The sequence below is a fragment of the Orycteropus afer genome, unplaced genomic scaffold (assembly GCF_000298275.1).
Source record: "Orycteropus afer afer isolate SDZICR_OR568_19922 unplaced genomic scaffold, OryAfe1.0 scaffold00058, whole genome shotgun sequence".
Lineage (NCBI taxonomy): Eukaryota > Metazoa > Chordata > Mammalia > Tubulidentata > Orycteropodidae > Orycteropus > Orycteropus afer.
In genome coordinates, this window is record NW_006921645.1 from 3139814 (window position 1) to 3161496 (window position 21683).

The 21683-nt window shown below is 34.4% G+C and overlaps 1 protein-coding gene across 1 annotated transcript in view; it reads right to left on the reverse strand.

Moving 5' to 3' along the window:
* PUM2 (pumilio RNA binding family member 2) overlaps positions 1 to 21683 on the reverse strand; it is a 95612-nt gene that overhangs the window by 38027 nt on the left and 35902 nt on the right. The window contains exons 11-14 of the mRNA XM_042780742.1: positions 21196 to 21325; positions 12192 to 12335; positions 11788 to 12078; positions 7352 to 7588 (exon numbers count right to left, since the gene is read on the reverse strand). Coding sequence (XP_042636676.1) covers positions 7352 to 7588; positions 11788 to 12078; positions 12192 to 12335; positions 21196 to 21325 — 802 coding nt within the window. The remainder of the gene's footprint in view (positions 1 to 7351; positions 7589 to 11787; positions 12079 to 12191; positions 12336 to 21195; positions 21326 to 21683) is intronic.

Below are 21683 nucleotides of genomic sequence, written 5' to 3' on the forward strand. Positions count from 1 at the left end.
GGCTTTTCTGATTAAAAATTTAGCAAAACAGAAACAGAATGGAAAATCCTCAACAAAATTAAAGGAACAGATGCAAAACCAACAGTCAACATTCTCCTCAATGGAGAAAGACTGAGAGTCTTCCCCTTGAAATTAGGAATGAGACAAGGATGTCCATGATCACCACCCTTATTCAATATTTTACTTGAAGTCTTAGCCAGAGCAATATTACAAGAAAGAGAAATGAAGAGTATTCAAATCAGAAAAGAAGAAATGAAACTATCCCTATCTGCAAATGAAATGATGCTGTACATAGAAAACCCGAAAGTCTCTAAGAAAGCTTCTGGATCTTACAGAAGAATTCAGCAACACTGCAAGACACAATATGAACACACAAGTATTAGCTGGGTTCATATACATAAACTGAGAGGAATCCAAAGAGGAAATCGAGAAAATAATACCATTTACAATAGTCCCCCAAATGGTAAAATATCTGGGAATAAACATAACCAGGGATATAAAAATGTTAATAATACTACCCAAAGTAACCTATAAAAACAATGCAATCCTGATCCAAATTCCAACAACACTCCTCACTGTAATGGAAAAAAAACTTTATATGGAAAGTAAAGAGGCTCCAAACAGCCAATGCAATATTGGAGACAAAGGACAAAGTAGGAAGTCTCACACTTCCTGACCGCAAAACATATTATACAGCTAAAATAATCAAATGGCCTGGTACTGGTTCAACTGTAGACAAATAGAATACTAGAACACAATTGAGAACTCAGAAATAAATCCACCCATTTATGGAAAACGATTTTTGACAAAGGGTCAAAGCCTATCCAAAGGGAAAGGAACAGTCTCTTCAACAAATAGTGCTGGCAAAACTGGGTAACAACATGAAGAAAAATGAAAGCGAATCCATACATCACATCCTAAAAAGAAACCAATGAAAATGGATCAAATACCTAAATGTTAAAGCCAAAACCTTAAAATTCTTAGAAGGAAACACAGGGGCAAAACTGTGTGACCTATTTTTTTTTAATGATAGATTATCAAATACAACTACAAATGAACAGCAGAAAACAAAATCGGTAACAGAGATCTCATAAAATTAAACACTTACACTCTTCAAAAAACTACCAAAAGAGTAAAAAGGTAATCCACAGGCTGGGAAATAAATTTTCTAGAACAACATACCCAATTAAGGTCTAATCTCTAAAATATATAAAAAACATCAACTCAACAAAAGACAACTCAATTATAAAATTGGCAAAATACATGAACAGACACTTCACCAAAGAAAACATCCAACTGGCCAACAAACATGAAAAAATGCTAGCAATCTTTAACCATTGGAGATGCAAATCAAAATGAGGAGATATTACCCCACCCCCACGAAAATGGCACTGATCAAAAAAGCAGAAAACAAATGCTGTTGAGGATGAAGGGAGACTACTGATTAAAAAAAAAAAAAAAAAGCAACAACTCACTGCCATCCGAGTCAATTTGATTCAACTCATAGTGACCCATCCTTGGGTTTCCAAGGAGATACCTCTACAGAAGTAGATTGCCCAATCTTCCTTCTGTGATGGGACTGTAAAAATGGTACAAACACTATGGAAAATGGTATAGTGGTTCCTCAAAAAACTAGAAATAAACTAAAGGAGCTCTGGTGGTGCACTGATCAAAGCATTTGGCTGCTAATCAAAAGGCCAGCAGTTCAAATGTACCAACTACTTCATGTGAGAAAGATGAGGCAATCTGCTTCTACAAGGATTTACAGAACTGGATATCCTATGAGTCAGTTCTGCTCTGTCCTACAGGGTCACTATGAGTCACAATGTACTCACCAGTAATTTTTTTTTTGTTTTTAATGATCCAGCAATCCCACCCCTATACCCTAGAGATCTAACAGAGGTGACACAATTAGATAATACACACACCTGTTTACTGCAGCACTATTTACAATAGCAAAAAAAAAAGGAAACAACCTAAGTGCCCATAAACAGAAGAATGGATAAGCAAAATGTGGTACACACACACAATAGAATACTTCTTGTTGTTGTTGTTATGTGCCATCGAGTCGGCCCCAACTCATAGCGACCCCTCCTTGGGTTTCTGAGGCAGTATCAGTACGGAAGTAGGATTGCCCAACCTTCCTTCCGAGGAGTGGCTGGTGGGTTTGAACCGCCAGCCTTCTGGTTAGCAGTCAAGTGCTTTAGCCACTATGCTACCAGAGCTCCTAAATAGAATACTATGCAACCATAAATAATGATGAGTCTTTGAAACATAACATGAATGAATCTAAAGGAGATTATGCAGAGTAAAATAAATCAATCATAAAAGGACAAATATTATATGATCCCACTTCTATAAAAAGAAAAAATAAGTATACATACAGAAACCAACCAACTCTCATTGGTGGTTACCAAGGATGGGTAGGTGGTATGTGGGAATTTCTATTTACATAGTAGACACTTGGTATTTTTGGTGATAGGAAAGGCAACACCGAATGTAGGTTAAATGTGCACAGATTAACCAAGATAAAAGATGCTACTAAGAATTACACAAAAACACACACAAAAGAATGTTTTTGGTAAATGCTAGGACATAAATAATTTTGTAATAACAACAAAAATATGCATGGTTACATATGGATATATGCATGTAGTTAAATGTCTATATACATATGTATGTGCATGCATGTATGTCCATACATATAAAAAAGCACATAAGGGGATAAGGGATACATTTACAGATACTTCTCAGATAACCAAACACCTCATGGGACTGGTTTGCTGGGTATGAGGTCTCAGGGCCATAGTCTTATGGGACAATTTGGTCAACTGGCATAATATATTAAGTTTACAAAGTTTATGTTCTATAACCTAGTTTGCTAAGTAGCATCTGGGGTCTTAAAAGTTTGTGAGTGGCCATCTAACATACAGTTATTGGTCTATTCTCATCCGAAGTGAACCAGAAAGAAGGAACAAAAGATTCAATGAAGAAAATAATCCACAGGACTAACAGTCTACATGAACTGTATATAGTCTCATCTACCCTAAGACCAGAGAACTAGACGGTGCCTGGTTACCACCAACAACCACTGTGATCAGGGTCACCACAGATGGGATCCTGATAGAATGGAAAAAATATGAAACTGAATTCAAATTCTTAAAAGTTCTAGACTTACTGGGTTGGTTGAGATGAGAGAAATCCCTGAGACTAGCACACTCAGATACTCCATAAACCTTGAATTGAAACTACCCTCAGTAGTCACTTTCAGCTAAGTAAGAGATTGATTATTTTCATAAAATAAAGAGTATTACCAACTGAGTACTGTGCATTTTTAAAAAGTCATCTATATAAGACCAAATGGTTAACAATTACCCTAAAGCAAAGATGAAAAGGAAAGGGGACAGGGAAACCAGATTACTGGAAATGAAACAACCAGAAGAGAATCAATGAAAATATTAACAACTGTGAAAAACGTAACAAATGTCTCTGAATAATCTGTGTAGTAACTATTAAAGGAGAACCTAATTTGCTCTGTAAACTTTCACTGAAAATACAGTATTATTTAAAAAAGTATTTATGTCTCTAGGACTGCAATGTAATGTAGTATTTCAATTATCAAAAATTAATCAATTTATAGATAATGATGATAAAAAAAAAAACCATGAGTCACATTTAGAAATCGCAAGGCCATTGATTCATTATTTCAAAAATTAGTAAATAAAGGAAAAGAATCAACTGTTATTGTGACTCCTATATAAGTGATAATTGAGGGTAGCCACATAGTTAGAGGGTAAAGTTCTTTACAGAAACGTTCCAGTGTAGAAATGCAGATGGCATGACAGAACTAGAGCATCATAGTTTGCAACTTTTGAAGAAACAGTAGATCTAGACAATAACCAAAAGCTGCTAAAACCATTAGGCAGATCAGGATGACAAATTTACAAATGAAGGTAGGTAGAGTAGTGTGTCTCCTGATATGGTGCAACACGACTACACAGAACCACAACTTGCCAAAACAAACAAACTGACCAAACTTCTAGATATAATTTCAGTTTATGGAAATATGGAGGACTGAGGAATACATATACATCACCACAGGGATGTAATGAGAAAAATTAAAAATGTGGGAAATTCAACAGGACAAACATATTCAACAAATAAAAGGGGAAAGGCAAGAAAGAAAAACGGTTACAGACTAAAAGATCTATCAAACAAATTTAATGAAAGACTTATCAAACAAATGCAATGTGTGGACTCCAATTCAAACAAAGCAACTATAAAAAGGAATGTGAGTCAACTGGGGAAACTAAACAATAATGGGGCATTATTTTTAAATAATGAATAATACACTTATTAAAATATTAGAAGAATTTTTAATTTTGAAATTGAGAATAGTATTGTGATTACGACTGTATTTAAACAAGTTTCTATCTCGTAGATACATGTACTATAAAATGGAAGAAAAACTTTTCATGCTTCTAACTTTATTAAAAGGATATAACAGGGCTACTAATCTGAATAAAAAGATTTTGCATTATTATAAAAAATGAACACTAAACTTATTAAAATTCTTGTTTTGCAATCAAAAACTGACTACTAGTTAATCCTACTAAAAATACATACACTGATCAACTAAATGCACTGCCGTCATGTTGGATCGGACTCATAGCGACCCCTCTTTGGGTTTCCGAGGCAGTATCACTATGGAAGTAGACTGCCCAACCTTCCTTCCAAGGAGTGGTTGGTGGGTTTGAACTACCAGCTTTCCGGTTAGCAGTCAAATGCCTTAGCCACTCCACCACCAGAACTATGCCCTATTTAAAAATAGAAAACATCTTACTTGATATTAGGCTTTTTCTGTGACTAGCACAAACAAAGAGAGAACTTATAAAAAGGCTAACTAATATGTCTCATTAAATACTTTGGGAACTAGATCTCAAGGCATATCAATAATAATGTTCCTGTCTTAAAATTATGTAATAAAAATAACTTGAATTAAGTAATTTCAAACAGTTTATTTCTGCCCTATGATTTTATATTCTTAATGTGAGCAAAGGACATATATTTTTTAAAAAAAGAAAAGTCTCAAAGGTATTTTATGAATCAGCAGTCTTGATAACCTGATTCATGAAGTCTACTTCAAGAATATATAATTAAATTTTTTTTTAGAACCAGAGAGCACGTGAGCCTTGCATCATGGTTCAATCACAGGGAAATGGAGGGTAGATTATTTCCATAAACACTACATAAAGAGTAAATTAATGAAATCTACTGAACTATTTTTAACCAGGCAGTGTTGGTTCATTATTAACATGTTGCCAGTGATACAACTAAAACTAAAGGAAATCAGAAATCACAGCACAATAATCTACAGGTAACACCAATTTAGACATACTACAGGCCACCTCATAATCTGAGATGCAGAAAAATTTCAGATTTTAAGCTGAAGCTAAATCAAGGAGTTTAATTATGGATACAAAAGATTAGACTATAATGCAGAAAAGCTAGCCAAGTGATAATTTCCCATAAATGACTGACTATAATTCCTTTCCTAGGCGGCATCTATTAGGCTAGATTCCTTACAGGCTACAGAAAAGTAGAGAGGTACATATTTTTTGACTGCTAACCAGAAGGATGGTGGTTCAAACCCACCGGCCACTCCTTGGAAGGACAGCTGGGCAATCTACTTCTGTAGCGATGCCACCTCGGAAACCCAAAGGGGATTGCTATGAGTCGGATCCGACTCGATAGCAGTTGAGTTTGGTTTTTTTGTTTATAGAGACATTTAAAGTCATTTATATCCAATCTCTAAGAAACCTGTATAGAACAATAATATAATTTACAGAGGCTCTAAAGTACAACACAAGTATTAACAGTGGTACAGGAATCTGATTTGAAACTTACCTATAAAAAAATGACAGGACATGACAAATACAATCTTAATGAATAAAACACAAATCTACTATAATAGGTCTATTCTTAAATTTGTTTTGTTCTAAGATTTTGTGTCCATTTCAAAGTCCTATATAATGTGGGTAAGGTAGGCAGCAGTAGGGGATGGCTATCTGAGTAGAAATGAAAAGCAGAAGCTAAATAACTCCTGTGACTAAGAAGAAACGATGATAAAAAAGAAGATATTAGGCTAAAAACAGGTAAATCTACACAAACAGACTTAAGGACCCCACCCAAATATATTAACTATCTATCTTCAACAAATAAATCCTTTAAAGAGCAAAGGAGTAGAATTTGGGGCTGAGGACCAAAGTCTTTAAGAAAGAAAATCCCAGCCCATCTTGTCAATAAATCTAAATGATGATCACTTTAATAGGTATCTTTGTTAAAATGGACCTGTACATATTATGAGCTTTAGGAAAAAACAGCAATATCAGTATGATTAGGGGTCAAAACACAACCATTAACTTACAGCTTATCTGCTTACAAGAGCAACATTACTTTTTAAAATCACAATTTGATTAAAATCTTTGCAAGTACAAAAGTCAGCATTAAAATCCCTCAGTTTTAGTTGACAAAACTAGGATTAAAAAAATTCAAGAATCTAATTTTAATAATTTCTTTGAAAAGGATTCTTACAAAGCCTCTGATATCTAAAAACATCAAAATATTCTGTTGTCTACATAGTTAAATACATCCAAGAGAGAAAGAAAAAAAAAGGTAGTAATCACCAATGCAAAAATCTTGGGGGGTGTGTGTGTAATTTTAATATAGAAGACATAAAAATCTCTAAATGCTCCAACTTCAGGGGTACTATCAGCCTAATACAGTTTATATTAAATTAACACCACAATAAAAAATTAAAGAAATATATGGACCAAATCCTAAGCTTCTCTAACTCACAAACATACTTAAATCAACACTCTCTAATATAACCATTTGGATTAAGTGCCCAGGCATTCAAAAGGCAAAGCAAAAACCATTGTTCTAAACTGAATGATTTAAGTTCAGTAACTATGTGACTAATGTTTTCTTCTGGTGTGCAAAAACATTTGATAGCGAAATTCCTCTTTCGCTATCATGTATCAATAGTTGACTTTTCAGATGATCTAAAACACACACAAATCAAAAGCACAGACAAGAAAAAACACACCATTGTATTTCATAAAAGAAACATAAAGTACAATAGGGGGTCTTTACCTTATTGTACATCAGACCCTCACTTTGAGTTTTCAGAAAAGCAGAATCTTTTCAAAAGGCTAATATCTAAAAGCAAAAGCAATTTGGCATGTTTTATCCAACATTAAATATTTTACATATATTATAAACACACACATACACATACACACATACATGTATACATACAAATAAAAAGGGTTTTGGTTTTTTTTTTTACCTAAATGCAAACTGGATGAGGATCCATGTGATGAAAGTGATGGCGGTGGCGTAAGTGAATGTCCTGGAGTTTGGCTTGGCAGAGGCATGCCTATTGGACTTGGAGAGGAGGAAAATCCCAGACTATTGTAAAATGGTTGCCCTATGGGTGCTAGGCTGCTACTAGATCTTTTGTACAAGTCAGAGCTAGTAGATAGAGACTCTCTCCTTGTGGCACTACTACTTGCAGAACTGCCAACTGAAGAAGAAATAAAAAAAACCCTAATTACATACAGTGTTAACTGAATAAAACCTATCCCCAACTCTTGCTGGGCAATAAAAGAAGTGATCACAATAATTATTTTTAGAAACATTATGGAGAAGATAATTACTGTGATAACTATATATACTAATTTATTAATCATAAAAGGGTATAAATGCACCCCAATACAGTAACTAAAACACTTAACAGAGCAGTCATATGTTTCATTATTTCACACATATTTACCACTGACACATATGATTATTGTGCTTTAATACCCTAGTATGATTATATACCCTCCTAATAAAAGTAATCTCCTTTAGGACATGTTAGAGATTAAATTCCAGTAAGATAAAATTCTGGTAGTGTCCTAATCTCTAGAACCTAGTTCTCAGCCTTTTAACTCAATGCCAAAAAAAAAAGGATTACACTGATTAATAGAATAATAATACATTTCCCTCACCATTCATATTTGATTTGGCTTCTAGCCTGTGTTTAAACCACAGTTCATATTGGCCCGAATATCAGGCAGTTGTGAAATACAGATGGCAAATCCTCAGTACTTTTCATACTACAAATTCTCCCTACTTTCCAGCAGTTTACCAACTGTCTTTTAGAAAATTATTACCTCTCATTACTGTTATCATACCATAAGACATGTTTTTACTTACCCCTCAGGACTCTTCCATTCCTAAGATTCTATTACTAACATCCTGAGATTCTTCCACAAGTAAAGACTGATCAGTTTTCCCCCTTTGATTAATGTACAATTTTTCTTATCTTACATCCTTATTGTACTATATACTCAATTCTTTTGACTTAATCTCAAATTCAACTATTAATTAACCCATTTTACCTCCCTGTATTCCAAGAAATAATGGGAAAAAAAAAAAAAAAGGCAGAATCACATTACCATGAAGACCTTGATGAATTACAAATGCTCAGTAGAGCAGCTCAAGTTTTAGCTGTTAACTAACACAAATTGGATAATCACATTCTTTTACCACATCTGTAAGGCTGCCTATAATGATTCACTCTTAAGTCTCACTGAGAGCTTATATTTTCAAGTACGTTTCTTGTTTCTAAGCATTAGCCTCTTTTAATCCAGTGCCTTCTACATATCAGGGAATTTCATATTAGATTTCTTTTCAAATAAATTTGTAAAGGATAATCTCTATATTTGGACCAATATGGCAATTCTTTCAAGAAAATTTTAAAGTTTCTATTAAGTCTTGGTTTTCTAATAGTAAGTCATATAGGCCATACAGGATATAGATTAAAGAGAAAAATTAAGCAGAGCACATGGTAGGTATCCCAAATTAAGACAGACAGAAAACTTGATTACATTGGTTTTAAAAAATTCAAAATTCTACAAAGATTAAAAAAACAAAACAAACAAAAAAGCCTCACACTACAATATTAGGCAAAATATTATGCTATTGAACTTTTTATACCAGCCAGTGCTATTTATGAAAGACTGATCATGTTTTACTGACAACCTCACATTTAAAAGTATCTTCTTAATAGGAAAATAGTAAGTTAATTATATGCATTTTAATGGCAAAAAGAAATATAGACACTAATGTAATAAATAGTTCTTGAGTTGGTTTTGGCGAAACTGTCAAGTACGTTATATTAACTATGCTAATTTAAAAGGACACTGTCAAAGTGATTTTCCTAAAATATGACTACATTTAAAATTCCTATTTATTTTAGAAAACAATTTCACTGACAAAGAAAAAGACATTAGCTCTCTAATGAGATCAGCAGCACTACTGCACTGGCAAATAACCAACAAACCATAGTTTTGATACATGCAATATTATTTTCCTCCAAAAAAGGAAAAGGCAAGTCAAACATTTTAAAAAATTCAGTAATTACTTCACTTTAAATATAAACAAGTTGGCTCTTTAAGTCTTATTATACACCTAAATTATCTGCAGAAGTGAAATATGAAACAAAGTATAGCTAAAATATCTAAGCAGCTAGACAATGAAGTCACCAAGTTACTAATCATCCACCAACTGTGTACAAAATGTTAAATTACAAATTTTCAACTGTAATTCCATTTTCTAAATAATAATGGGCCATAAAAAGGATTATTTAATTCCTATATTTAAATGGCTAAGCTTCCTGGTCAGCTGTGTTATAAATTAGGGTATTTACCACATTCAAACATTAAAAATTTAACCTTATAGGTAAGACAATGATATGCATGCTAATTTTATATGTACATAAGCACAAAACTACTTTGTATTTTAGATTTCATATAGGTATGCAACTGTCATGTGAAATGCCAAAAGGTAGACTTGTAAGAGTATATACACATAGAACTTGAACTCTCACAAAATGTCCAACAGGAGGGAGAAGATGACAGGCTATTTACTGGCATTCAGGGGTAGCAATCACTAATGCCCTTTGAAGCTAAGTAAAACAGAGGTACCTCACATTGGAAATCAGAATTGAGTAAGCAGTGCTTATAAATAAAGAAGGAATGAAGAAGTAAATACCAGCTTTTGGGAAAGAGGCATCAGCAGGGGATATTTTAAAGGAAAAAATATTTATGTCAACTAAAATGCACAGGAATGTTTTAACAACTAAGAGAATGGGAATTTGGAAGAACCAAGTAAGGGGCCTGAAGAGCTATACCAGACCATCACTGATACATTTTATCAGGAGAAAGGAACATAGTTTTATTTTTAAATCAAAGCTGTTCTGTATTTTTCCTGAATTACTTAAGAGTCTAAAATTTATACTTTAGAAAATATTTCCATAAAAAAAAAATAAGTAAATTTAAAGTTACATATTTTTTGGTTTACCCTGCATATTTAGAATTCTTGGGGAGAAAAAACACTCATGTCAGTTGTGTTAGAAACAAAGAATGAATCCTATGGGAGTGCTTGAGCTAGAGATAAAAGTATTGAACTCCAAAAAAGGTTGAAAAAAAACCTAAGCAGGAAAAGTAAAAGAATGAACATTTCCCATGTTCACTAAATTTACCCTTACCTCAAAACTTCTTGTGCCCATTCTTCAGATTATTTTATTAGGCAAGTACGGCACTTTTCTATTCTATTCTATTTCTTCCTTTTTTTTAAAAAAAGAAGAATTCTGCATCTAAAGTTTATAGCTTTTATAAATGTAAATGTCTAAAGTGTAGAAGACATTTCAGTAGAAAACCAGCAAGCATATTTAATAACAACTCACATATGTTAGTTTTGCTATTTTCCACACCAGAAAAGAATATAATTCAGTTTGGTGGGAAAACAGATGAAAAGCAGTATTAACAGGATATTGTAGAAACAGAAAGTCTTTTGAGCCTTGAACCCTGCCCTCATGAAGAAAAGGCTCCTTGCTGATACTACCAACTACGGTAAACTAAAAATTTTTTTTTTTAAAATATTTCTGAAATATTCTAGAGACCTCAGAGAATTCTAATATAATGCATCAGTGTGTCAATCTGGAGGCAACATGGGCCTCTTCACTTAGTTCTTTAACTCAGTCACAAAATCTAGGAACCAGTTTGTGTAGATAAATTATTTTGTGAAGCTATTTAACAATGGGATTTCTTAAGTGGTGAACAGTGCAGAATATGGGAAGAAATAATCTTTTACCTTTCTTTTTTTGGGGGGTAGGTGACAAAGGCTAAGTATTTAATCTAAAATAAAAACACGCAAACTGATAGTTAATTATGGGCTTCTGTCTAGAGCATTTAATTATATATTTTTTATTATACATTATGTCAAATAAACAAAACCACAATGAACAAACAGCACTGAATAAGAATAAAACATGTGATAAGCAAAGATTATTTTAGAAGATCAAAACTTTAAGATGGAAAAATATTTAGCTCCTCACACACTAATATTATGGAGAACACAAGAATGAACTAGTTTAGCATACCATATATTGCTCCAAACAAAACTAACAAAAACAAAATTACAGGAATATAATTCTAAACCCAGTGGGAAAGGACACATCATACTTGAGAAAACGATGGGCTGCTTGAAATGAATTAAAGATCCATAAATGTTTAAAGACTGGCAGGAGGTACCTTTTCTTTTACAAAATTAAATCATAAACCAGCATTATTCCTGTCTTTCCTATACTATATGCTATTACTGCATATTTTAATATTAATAATAACATGTACCTCATACAGACTTAGCAGAGTACACTCATCTTAAAAACAAACTTACCTGATGTACCAAATCCACTGAGCGCTGAGCCTATAGCGGCACCCAAAGAGCTATTACTTCCAAAGCCAAGAGATGCACTTCCAGGTTGTCCAGGTCCATGAGAAAACAAAGAAGTGCTCTGGGAGCTATTGCTTAAAGAACTGCTCCCATAAAATGAATTAGACTGCAGATTAGTGCTTGGCTGCTGCTGTTGTTGCTGCTGCTGTGGTGGCTGAGTGCCAATGGGCCGAAACAGACCATTTGTGGTGCCTGTAAGACTATTTGCAGTTCCTCCAGCTGCTGCTGCTGCCGCTATAAAATATAAATTTAGATACATATTAAAAGTACCCAGAATTCTATATTTTTAAAATACCTCAGAAAACACTAGAAAAAATATTATCCCTGAAAATGTCAGTAATACTTACCAGCTTGTGCTGCTGCTGAACTAATTAAAACAGGTGTTGGAGCCATTAATCGAACAGGCGCTCCAAGACCAGTTCTTGCTCCAGGGCCAACCACTAAGGCACCAGTCTGATCATAATAGGCAGTTGGAGCTAGCACTTGATAGCCTGGATAAAATTAAAATAAATGATTACTAACGAAAACATTCATCTCTACTTTCCCTTTCATTTGTATTTTTGTATCAACCAAAAAAGAGGCATGTTATACTACAAACAAAAAACCCTTAAATAGCTACCATACGAAAAGCATCACATTTGAGAATGTCTTACTTACCAGAGAAAAATTAATAAAACGTAATTGAAATTTCCTTTTCTGTAAATTTTAAGAGATACCTTTAACAGAGACGCCTTTAATTTAAGGATCACAAAGTAAAGAGATATTTTCTTTGACGTGCAAACTATAAGCTATCAAGGGCTTAGACAAATATCACCATTTAGTCAGTCTGAGAAGAGGATGGATAAAAAGACTAGGGGAAGTGAGGTAGAACACTAAAAATGTGTATTTCCATGCAATTTTAATGAATTTCTACACTAAGTGCCTCACTACTGACATTCTCTTAAGTTTTATTTTAAATTATCTTTTAAAAAACTTGTCATGACAAAAGGGATACTTTAAAATCATAAGGTAACAGACTATTTGAAAAGGTTCTTAAGCTGGACTTTAAGTAAGATTGCAGGCATTAGTTTCAGCTATTATTGAGCACAAAGCAGGAAGCAATTTACAATTTTCAGAAGAGTCAAGTTTGTCCCTTGCCCTTTCTCTAGGGAAATTCCTCATCTAACCACATGCAGTAATTAAGTTTGTGGGTCAACCTGGGTAGGCCTGGCTGAGTGGCCGGGCAGCTGAATGTAGTATTCCCCATGATGAGACTGGTAATCAACTCCATGGTGGAATCTACTGTGAGCAGCTGAGTAGCTGCCTTAAGGATGTGCTCTACTTCCCATACATAAGGAAAAGCCTTGGGGAATGGTCTCTAGCTTATGGCATGCTTGAACCCTGCATGTAGCCAGGTCATTGTTCAGCAGCCTGCCATGCTCTGAGAACCTTGGGACCTTGAATGGACTTGAATTAATGGCCTATTGTGTGGTTTGGTAACACTGGGACTATGCCTTTTTATTGGTCAACCTTGAGCCTGTCAGCCTCAGCAGCCAGCAGCTCAGTGAAGAAAAGCCTCCAGCTTCACTGGGCCGGGAGCAGGAGGCAGAGCTAAAGCTCAGGGTTGAGGAGTTTTCACCCACTCCTAGAGCCTTGAACTTTGAACTAAGACTTAAAGCCTCCAAATTGTGAGAGAATAAACTCTTGTTTCTTCAAGCCATCCCATTTGTGGTATCTTCTGTTAGAGTGACACTAGGTAACTGAAAACACCACAGAACACAAATTATTCAAGTTGACTATTTTCTCAATTTTCCCAGTTGGTACATAACTAGCACCACTCCTGATGCACAGGAAGGAAGTTTACCACATCTAATGGATGGTTTAAGGCAACAGGATTTAATTCTCCCCCCAAACTCAGGCTGAGGAAGGCTGCCCTACAGCAGCATGACAAGGACTCACACTGGAAAAGCCTGATAGCTATTTGGAAAAATGTACTAGCAACTTCTGATTCTGTAAAGTGTTTTAAAACACACAATACATTGAAATATACTCCAATCTCAATCAATTGTGTTTTAAGACCATGAAGAAGAAAATCACAGTCAAATTATACATAAAGCATTAAGTAAATTTTAGTCTTCTAACACGGCTGGCTAAGTTCAGTCCAAGCATAACAAACTGTGCTTGCATAAATACAAACTTCACCGCTAAGACTGACATTTTCATATGCAAAGGTTGTTTTTTAAATAGATACAGTAATTATGGCTAAGAATAAGCATTAAAATCAAAAAACAAACTCACTGACGTCGAGTCTGATCTGACTCATAGCAACCCTTCCTTGGGTTTCTGATGCACTATCACTATGGAAGCAGATTGCCCAGTCTTCCTTCCAAGGAGTGGTTGGTGGGTTTGAACGACCAGCCTTCTGGTTAGCAGTCAAATACCTTAAGCACTATGCCACCAGAGCTCCCCAGAATAAGCAATAGCATACTATTGATGAAACATCCACATTGCCGGGAAAGCTCAAGCTAGAGATGCTCTTCCATGCTTTAAACTAGTATGTTCAATCTAAAACCTAAGAGAAAATACTCCTGTTCAAAAGCAAGGTCATCTATTAACATCTCAATGTAAAGTAAAAAATAAAAAATTTAAATCATTTGGACATCTGGCTACAAATATCCTACTGAGGAATAGTACTTAACTGCTACTTGGCTAAATCACGTATATAAAATACCAAAGAGAGTAATTAACTACCCTAGCCAATTCATCTCCCACAACTTGTCCATTTCAATTTCTAAATATTTCACAAATCTAGTATATTGATAGTCACTATTCTGGTCCAACTAAATCAAAATGGTCTGCCCACACTCTCCTGTAGCACTCCCAGAATCTATTCACCAGAGTAATATTTTTAAAACACAGTCTAAATACTAAAACCCTGCTCAAACCTTCTACCTTATTTTTGATTGGTATTGCACTGAAACTACAGATCAATTTGGGAAGAACAGACATGTTTAAAATACTAAGTTATCTAAAGTTTACTAGTGGTTGTCAGGGGCTTGGGGGTAACAGGGAGGGATGGGAAGTTATTGCTTAAGGAGTACTTTGCTCTGCTTGGAAGATTAAAAAAAGAACTTTTGGAAACACATGGTATATAAAACGGTGAATGTAATTAATATTACTTAACTATATACTTAAAAATGGTTAAGATGGTTATATACACTCTGCCAAATCTAAAAAACAAAAAGAAAGAAAACAACTGAACTGTCCAATCATATTTATTTAGATCTCTTTTAATGTCTAATTATTGTTGGGTACCATTGATTCCAACTCACAGCAACCTCATAAGACAGAAGAGAACTGCCCCCTGGATTTTCTTGACTGTAATCTTTATAGGAGCTATTGTCTGGGGTTTCAAACCACTGACTTTTCCTTAGCAACTCAGTGCTTAATTGCTGCTGTTATCAGAGCTCTTTAATGTCTAATTAAAAATTCATAAATTTCCCATCAGAAATCACGCAATTTTCTTAGATTTATAGATTTATTCCTAGCTACTACTGTAAACAGTATTTTTAAAAATTTTCACTTTCAACCATGAAATCTTTGTTTCATAGTTTTTATTATCAAGGTTATGACAATATCATAAAATGAGTTGGGGAATAAATTCTCTTTTTCTGCTCTCTGAAGTAACTTATTTAAAATTAGAGTTAACTTCTCTGAATGTGTGGTGTATCACTGAAGCTATCTTGGCCTGGAGTTTCCTTGGTGGAAAGATTTTTGATCACTAAACTGATTTCTTTAATGGTACTAAGAATTATTTTCTAGATATTCTTGACTCTGGTGAATTTATATTTTTATAGTTATTTGTGTATTTTGTTTACATTTTTTCAGTTTATTAACATGAGATTATTCATAATAGTCTCTTCTTATAATTAATTTTCCTGATACTGATTATTTATGTTTTCTCTCTCTCTCATTCTTTTTTAATGAGCCTCCAAGAGGGTTATCACTTTTATTAGTCTTTTCAAAGAAATAAATTTTGAGATAAGTTATTTCTTTTATTGTGCTTATCTTCTATAGCTTCTGTCTTGCTTCCTTCCATCTACATATTCTTCGGGTGTATTCTTCTCTTTTTACAGTTTCCAGATGGAAGCTTAGTGCATTAACTTCTGGATTTTCTTTTTTTCTAATATATGCATTTAAATCTGTATATTCTTCACCTTCCTCTATGTTCTCCTTAGGTGACAATACATGAGTTTAAATATATAGCACTTTCACTGTCATTCAGTTCAAAAGTTTCTAATTTCATTTCATTTCATTATCTTTTTGTTACTGAGAGTTATTTAGCAGGTAGGTGTTTGTAGGGGCATAGCAAAGGGAAGAAGTAGAGGTGAAGTAGAGAAGAATAGTTGAGAAAGAAAAGAAATGTTATGGGGGAAGTATAAAAAGACATGGATTCCAAACTCAAAGACTTTATAATCTAAGAGAAGAAGAATTATAATATTTTCTTAATTCTAAGATGTCACTGATTTTAAGACATGACATTAATCTAATAACTTCTTTTGGGGAAAAAAATGAAATTCTTCCACTTTAACTGTAAGATTATCTCCCACCTCAAACATGTTAAAACACTGTAGAATTAAGAAAATAAGTGACAACATCTAAACACAAGGCAGCCAGAAGTAAATAAAAAACATGCAAGCAATGTGCTATAGGAAGGCAAATGGAAGAGAAATTATTAATGAACAGTTATGGGAAGGAGAGATTGGGAAGGCTTCATGGAATTGATGCTATTAAAGGATGAGAAGAAAAGTTAATCACAATTTAAAATAAATAAATCAAAATATGAAAGTTTAAACCTCAATTTGCTTAAAACTTTACAAAAGGTGGCTGCCTCAACTTTCTCCCATGAAACAGCTGGTATGTTCAAACCACCAAACTTTTGGCTGGCAGCCAAACATTTTAATCACTGCACCACCAGCACTCCTCTTCAAGAGATTAATGAAGCTAGTATGTACAACAGGGTAAGCAATAAGATAGGCAGATTTTGGGGAAATGAATTCCGTTTCTGAAATTTTCACTTTGAAGAGTGGCTAGAATATATACATGGGTAAATCTGGTACAGAGATATTAGAAAAGAATCTAAGATAAAGATGTAAACTCATTAGTTTACTGACATAGGGATGATAGTTGAAATGATTAAAGGAGATAAAGACTCTCCTGAGGAATAAATGTAAAGTAAAACCCGGAATAAAGAAACAATACTAAAGGATTACAAAAAATATAACTAGCTACATTTACACTATTAATTTTATACCTTCTTCACCAAATACCGTAATCTCATAATTTAATCCCTATACCAACCAAAGGAGAGAGACTTTATCTCCATTTTTCCAATATTACAACTGAAGTTCAAAGAGGAAAGTAATACTTGGCCAAGGTCACACAACTGATTAAGTGGCAGGGCAATATCACAGCTCTAACTCCAGAGCATGTAGCTATTAAATCAGACTGCCTTCTGTATTTAAGGATATATAGGGAGGGAACTGGAGACTGATGAGAAGCAATCAGAAAGGGGAGCGAAAGCTAAGAAAGTTTGCTATTATAGAAGTGCTGGAAGAAAGGAGTTACAATGAGTTGGATATAGTTAATTATGGTGAAATATAACACAGAATTGAAAATATAAGGACAGAGGAGAGGTGGTAATAATTACCAAATGTCACAAAGTAAGTAATATTAGAGCTATTGCAAAAGAATTATGGAAGCAGAGCTTAAAAGAAGTGTGGCAGAACATAAGGTCTGATAATAGTTCATGACCAACAACCTACTGCCATCGAATCAATTCTGACTCAGTTACCCTACAGGACAGAGTAAAACTGCCCCGTAAGGTTTCCAAGGTTATAATCTTTACGAAAACAGACTGGCTCATCTTTATTGCACACACAGGCTGGTGAGTTCTAACCACCAACCTTTTGGTTAGCAGTGAAACTACAGCTCTGTAGTAGTCCATGAGAGCAGCACAACCGAGATAGTTTTAGGATGAAAGCAAGGAGTCAGACTAGCATAACAGTTGAAGGGAAGGAGGTGGTAAATGGGATAGACTGATTAAAGATACAAGATTAAAAAGAAAAAATAAAACCAAATAATAATAATAGATGGCACACAGAATAAAATAAAAGGGCTAAAAGTCTACAATCAAAATATGGTAACAATCAGGGATTTGAAGGATGAAAAGTTGAAGAGGGATAGAAGGTAGAAGACTTAAGAACAATATAAGAGTTGAAAGCAAGTTTCTCAAATGAGCTGTTTTTAAAGTAGCATATTACCTTAATAAAAGAGCTCTGTTGGTGAAGTGGTTAAGGCTCTGCTGGTGAAGTGGGTGCTAACCAAAACAGTTGATGGTTCAAACCTACTAAGTTACTCCAAAGAAGAAAGATGAAGCAGTCTGCTTCTGTAAAGATTTACAGCCTTGGAAACCCAGTAAGGGTTGCTATGAGTTGGAACTGGTTTGATGGCAGCAAGTTTTATTTTTTTTTTTAATTATCTTTATAACTATGCAACTATTTAAATAAGAAATTCAGAATTATTTCATCATAGTCATAGGCAGAATGACGTAGTGAGGAGCAAAAAAGTTTCAGAGTGAGGACACCATGTAAATAAACCACCAGCCAACAAGTCACTTACACATACAAATACTAACTATAGTAAAGTCCTCTTTTTTTGAGACTGTTTTTTTTGGTTTATATTTCCAAAAGGACTAAATGTTGTAGTTCAAAGTTTAGGTAAAGTAATCTGTCTTAAAATATTTTCCTAAACACTTTACTCTCTTTAATTTTATCATCACTTCAAAGATATAGTATATTGTTTTTAGACAAATATAAAAGTTAGTTTCTTTATGAATTACCAATATAGTATTCATTGTTAAACAAAGCCAAAAAACAATAAAGATCTTCCTCACAGAGTAGAAAAAAAAAGGCATATATATAAATAAATTATTGTAAGACTATACTTGATAAAATAGCAAAATGTCTTGAAGTTCTTACTCAGGTAAGAAATAAGACTATGAGCTGAATATGAAGGAAGAGAACAAAGACATTTGTAAAAAAATAAGTAACAGGACCAAGTGCTAAGAACCCAGAAAAATCAGCAATAGTTACAAGGAGCAGTAAATATACAAAGGCCAGAAATGCTCCCTTAATTCCAGGTTCCACCAACTCTCTCCCCTTTCTAGCTGTAGTTAAAATCTAGCAGTATCTGGACTCATAAGTTCACAACCTACTTCTTTTAAGCCCTCCTTCATGTATTTCCATGTCCCTACAACTTCAGCTTCACAGTCAATTAAGAAAAGAGGGGCTGTTTTGGGGAACATCTCCAATCCACAATGGCTCAGAACAATAGTTCTGGAAACAATTTATGGAGCAAAACAAAAAAGAACAATAATGAGACATCCCCCACTCTATTATCACTGTGTACTTCAGGGACAGTACAAAGACTTCTCTTTATCCAGTGGGAACAGGAAAGATGATAAACTCAGATCTTAGAATTACAGAAGAATAGAGTAACTATAATTAATATAGAAATCCTCAAAATAACATACAGAACTATTAGTACAATTTAGTACATAAAAGAACCCCTCAATCATATAGTTATTGGCATAACGCACTACACATAAACACTGTCTACATCCTACTTTGGTGAGAAGTGATTGGGGTCTTAAAAGCTTCCAAGGAACCATCTAGATGCAATAATCGGTCTCGTCTAATATGACTGTGAGACCAGAAAAACTAGATGGTGTACAGCTACCACTGTCAACTACTTGGAAAGGATCAGTGCAGGAGATCCTGGATAAGAGTGGGGGAATAATGTGGAACAAAATTCAAATACATAAAATAGACCAGGCTTACTGGTTTAACAGAGTCTGGTGAAACCCTTGACACTAAAGTTAAACTTTAGGCTTGGAGTTGAACTCACTCCTGTGGTTTCCAGCCAAACAATGGACAGGCATACAGGGTGAACATTTATGCCTGGTAGACACAATCTTCAGAACAATCAATCATGGGAGAACAGAAGGGCAATATTTGCCAGGCAGACAGCTCAGGGGGCAGGAAAGACAGACACAGAGAAGAGGTAACTATAGGGAGAAAATGGGAAGAGAGCTGTTACACTGGGGGAATTACTGTCAATGTCATGAAACAAAATTGCTGAATGGAAAATGAATTTTCTCTGTAAACTTCCACCCATATCACAATAAAAATTAACAAAACAAAACAATCTTTCAAAGCAAGGGGTTCTGGGAGCCTGCAAGAAGTGAAGTGAAGTGTTTGGGGGCCATAGGTTGAGATGCAGCTCAGGCTCACTGAGGGGACCTGAATATATGGGCAGCCCCAGAGTGGTGAGCCTAATGGGCTCATGAGGTCATGACAGGGGCAGCAGGCATATCAGAGAACTACATGATGTCTGTGAGGCAGAAGGCCAAAAAGATTTTTTTTTTTTTCCCCTTTTGTCAGTAGAACCTGGGGGCAAGGATGCAGAAAGGTAAGGAAGGCATTAAAAAAAAAAAAGGCAGCAAGGAGCAACTTGTGCAAAACAATGAGTTAAAATAGCATACCCAGAAGAATAGGTGAGTCTTTAGATGTTGAGAGACTTGAGGGAACAAAATGGAAAGTTAAACTATATCTACTGATACTTAAGAGTAACTTTAAAATCTTTTTAAAAACAAAACAAAAAAACCACACCAAACTGAAGCTTTTTTTGGCTTTAAAAAATTCTCCTTCCACCTTCCATCATTATTATGCAGTAACCTAGTTGGTTGCCTTTTTCTAAAAACGGTTTAATGGTAATAGGCAGAATGTCATAATTTTCTCTGTATTAGGTTCTTATAAGAATTTTATAGATATTGTTGCTACTAAATTATGAATATCAACAGTTTTAAATGCTACAAATGGACTAAACAAGATTGAACAATGTTCAAAGTATAAAAATGTTAGCTGTAAACTTCTCAATACAATTAACAAAACTATTCTTACTGAGGCAGAAATAGCAAATAGGTGTCATCTTGCATGCTAAACTCTTAACCAATTGGGTTCATTTCCTAAAGCACACTGTTGAGAATTCTGGCCTAGGTTCAACTGAAAAGATGTCATAAGCAGTCGAAGAAAAAAATCACTGTGTTTGAGAATTCTAATTCATGTACCACATTTGTCCTCTCCATCACTGAATCTCACAGTCTTGATTTCAACTATTAGCATCTGAGCTCTAAAAAACTATTGAAAGGTAGGCAAGATATTAAAGACACTTGTTGATTTATATTTCGTTCTTTGATATGAGAGTCTGTATTTAAAATTTATTCATATTTCTTCATAACCAATTTTATACCTGGCATTCCGGTAGCAAGACCCTGACCAAAAGCCAAAGTTGGGTTTGCTGCTGCAAGTGATTCTGCTTGCTGCCCTTGCTGACCCTGACTGGGAGTAAGAGGACGCTGACTGGCTCCAGCACGAAGAACCTACAAAGGACAAATGATACTCTTTCTTTAAAAGTGAAATTATAAAATATAAAATAATAAATAAGTAATTTATGTTCGATAATTTTTGATATATTGCAAACAAGTTTAGCCTTTGGGTATTAACTGAATATATCTGCAAATAATGAAATATAGATTTTGCATGGAAAAAGACAAAATATGTCAACATATAAAACACAATGAATAGTTCACTAGCTCTTAACAATTATTGTTGTTGTTGTTAAGTGCCGTCAAGTCGTTTCTGACTCATAGCGACCCCATGCACAGCAGAACGAAACACTGCCCTATCCCGCGCCAGCCCCACAATCCCTGCTATACTTGAGCCCATCATTGCAGCCAC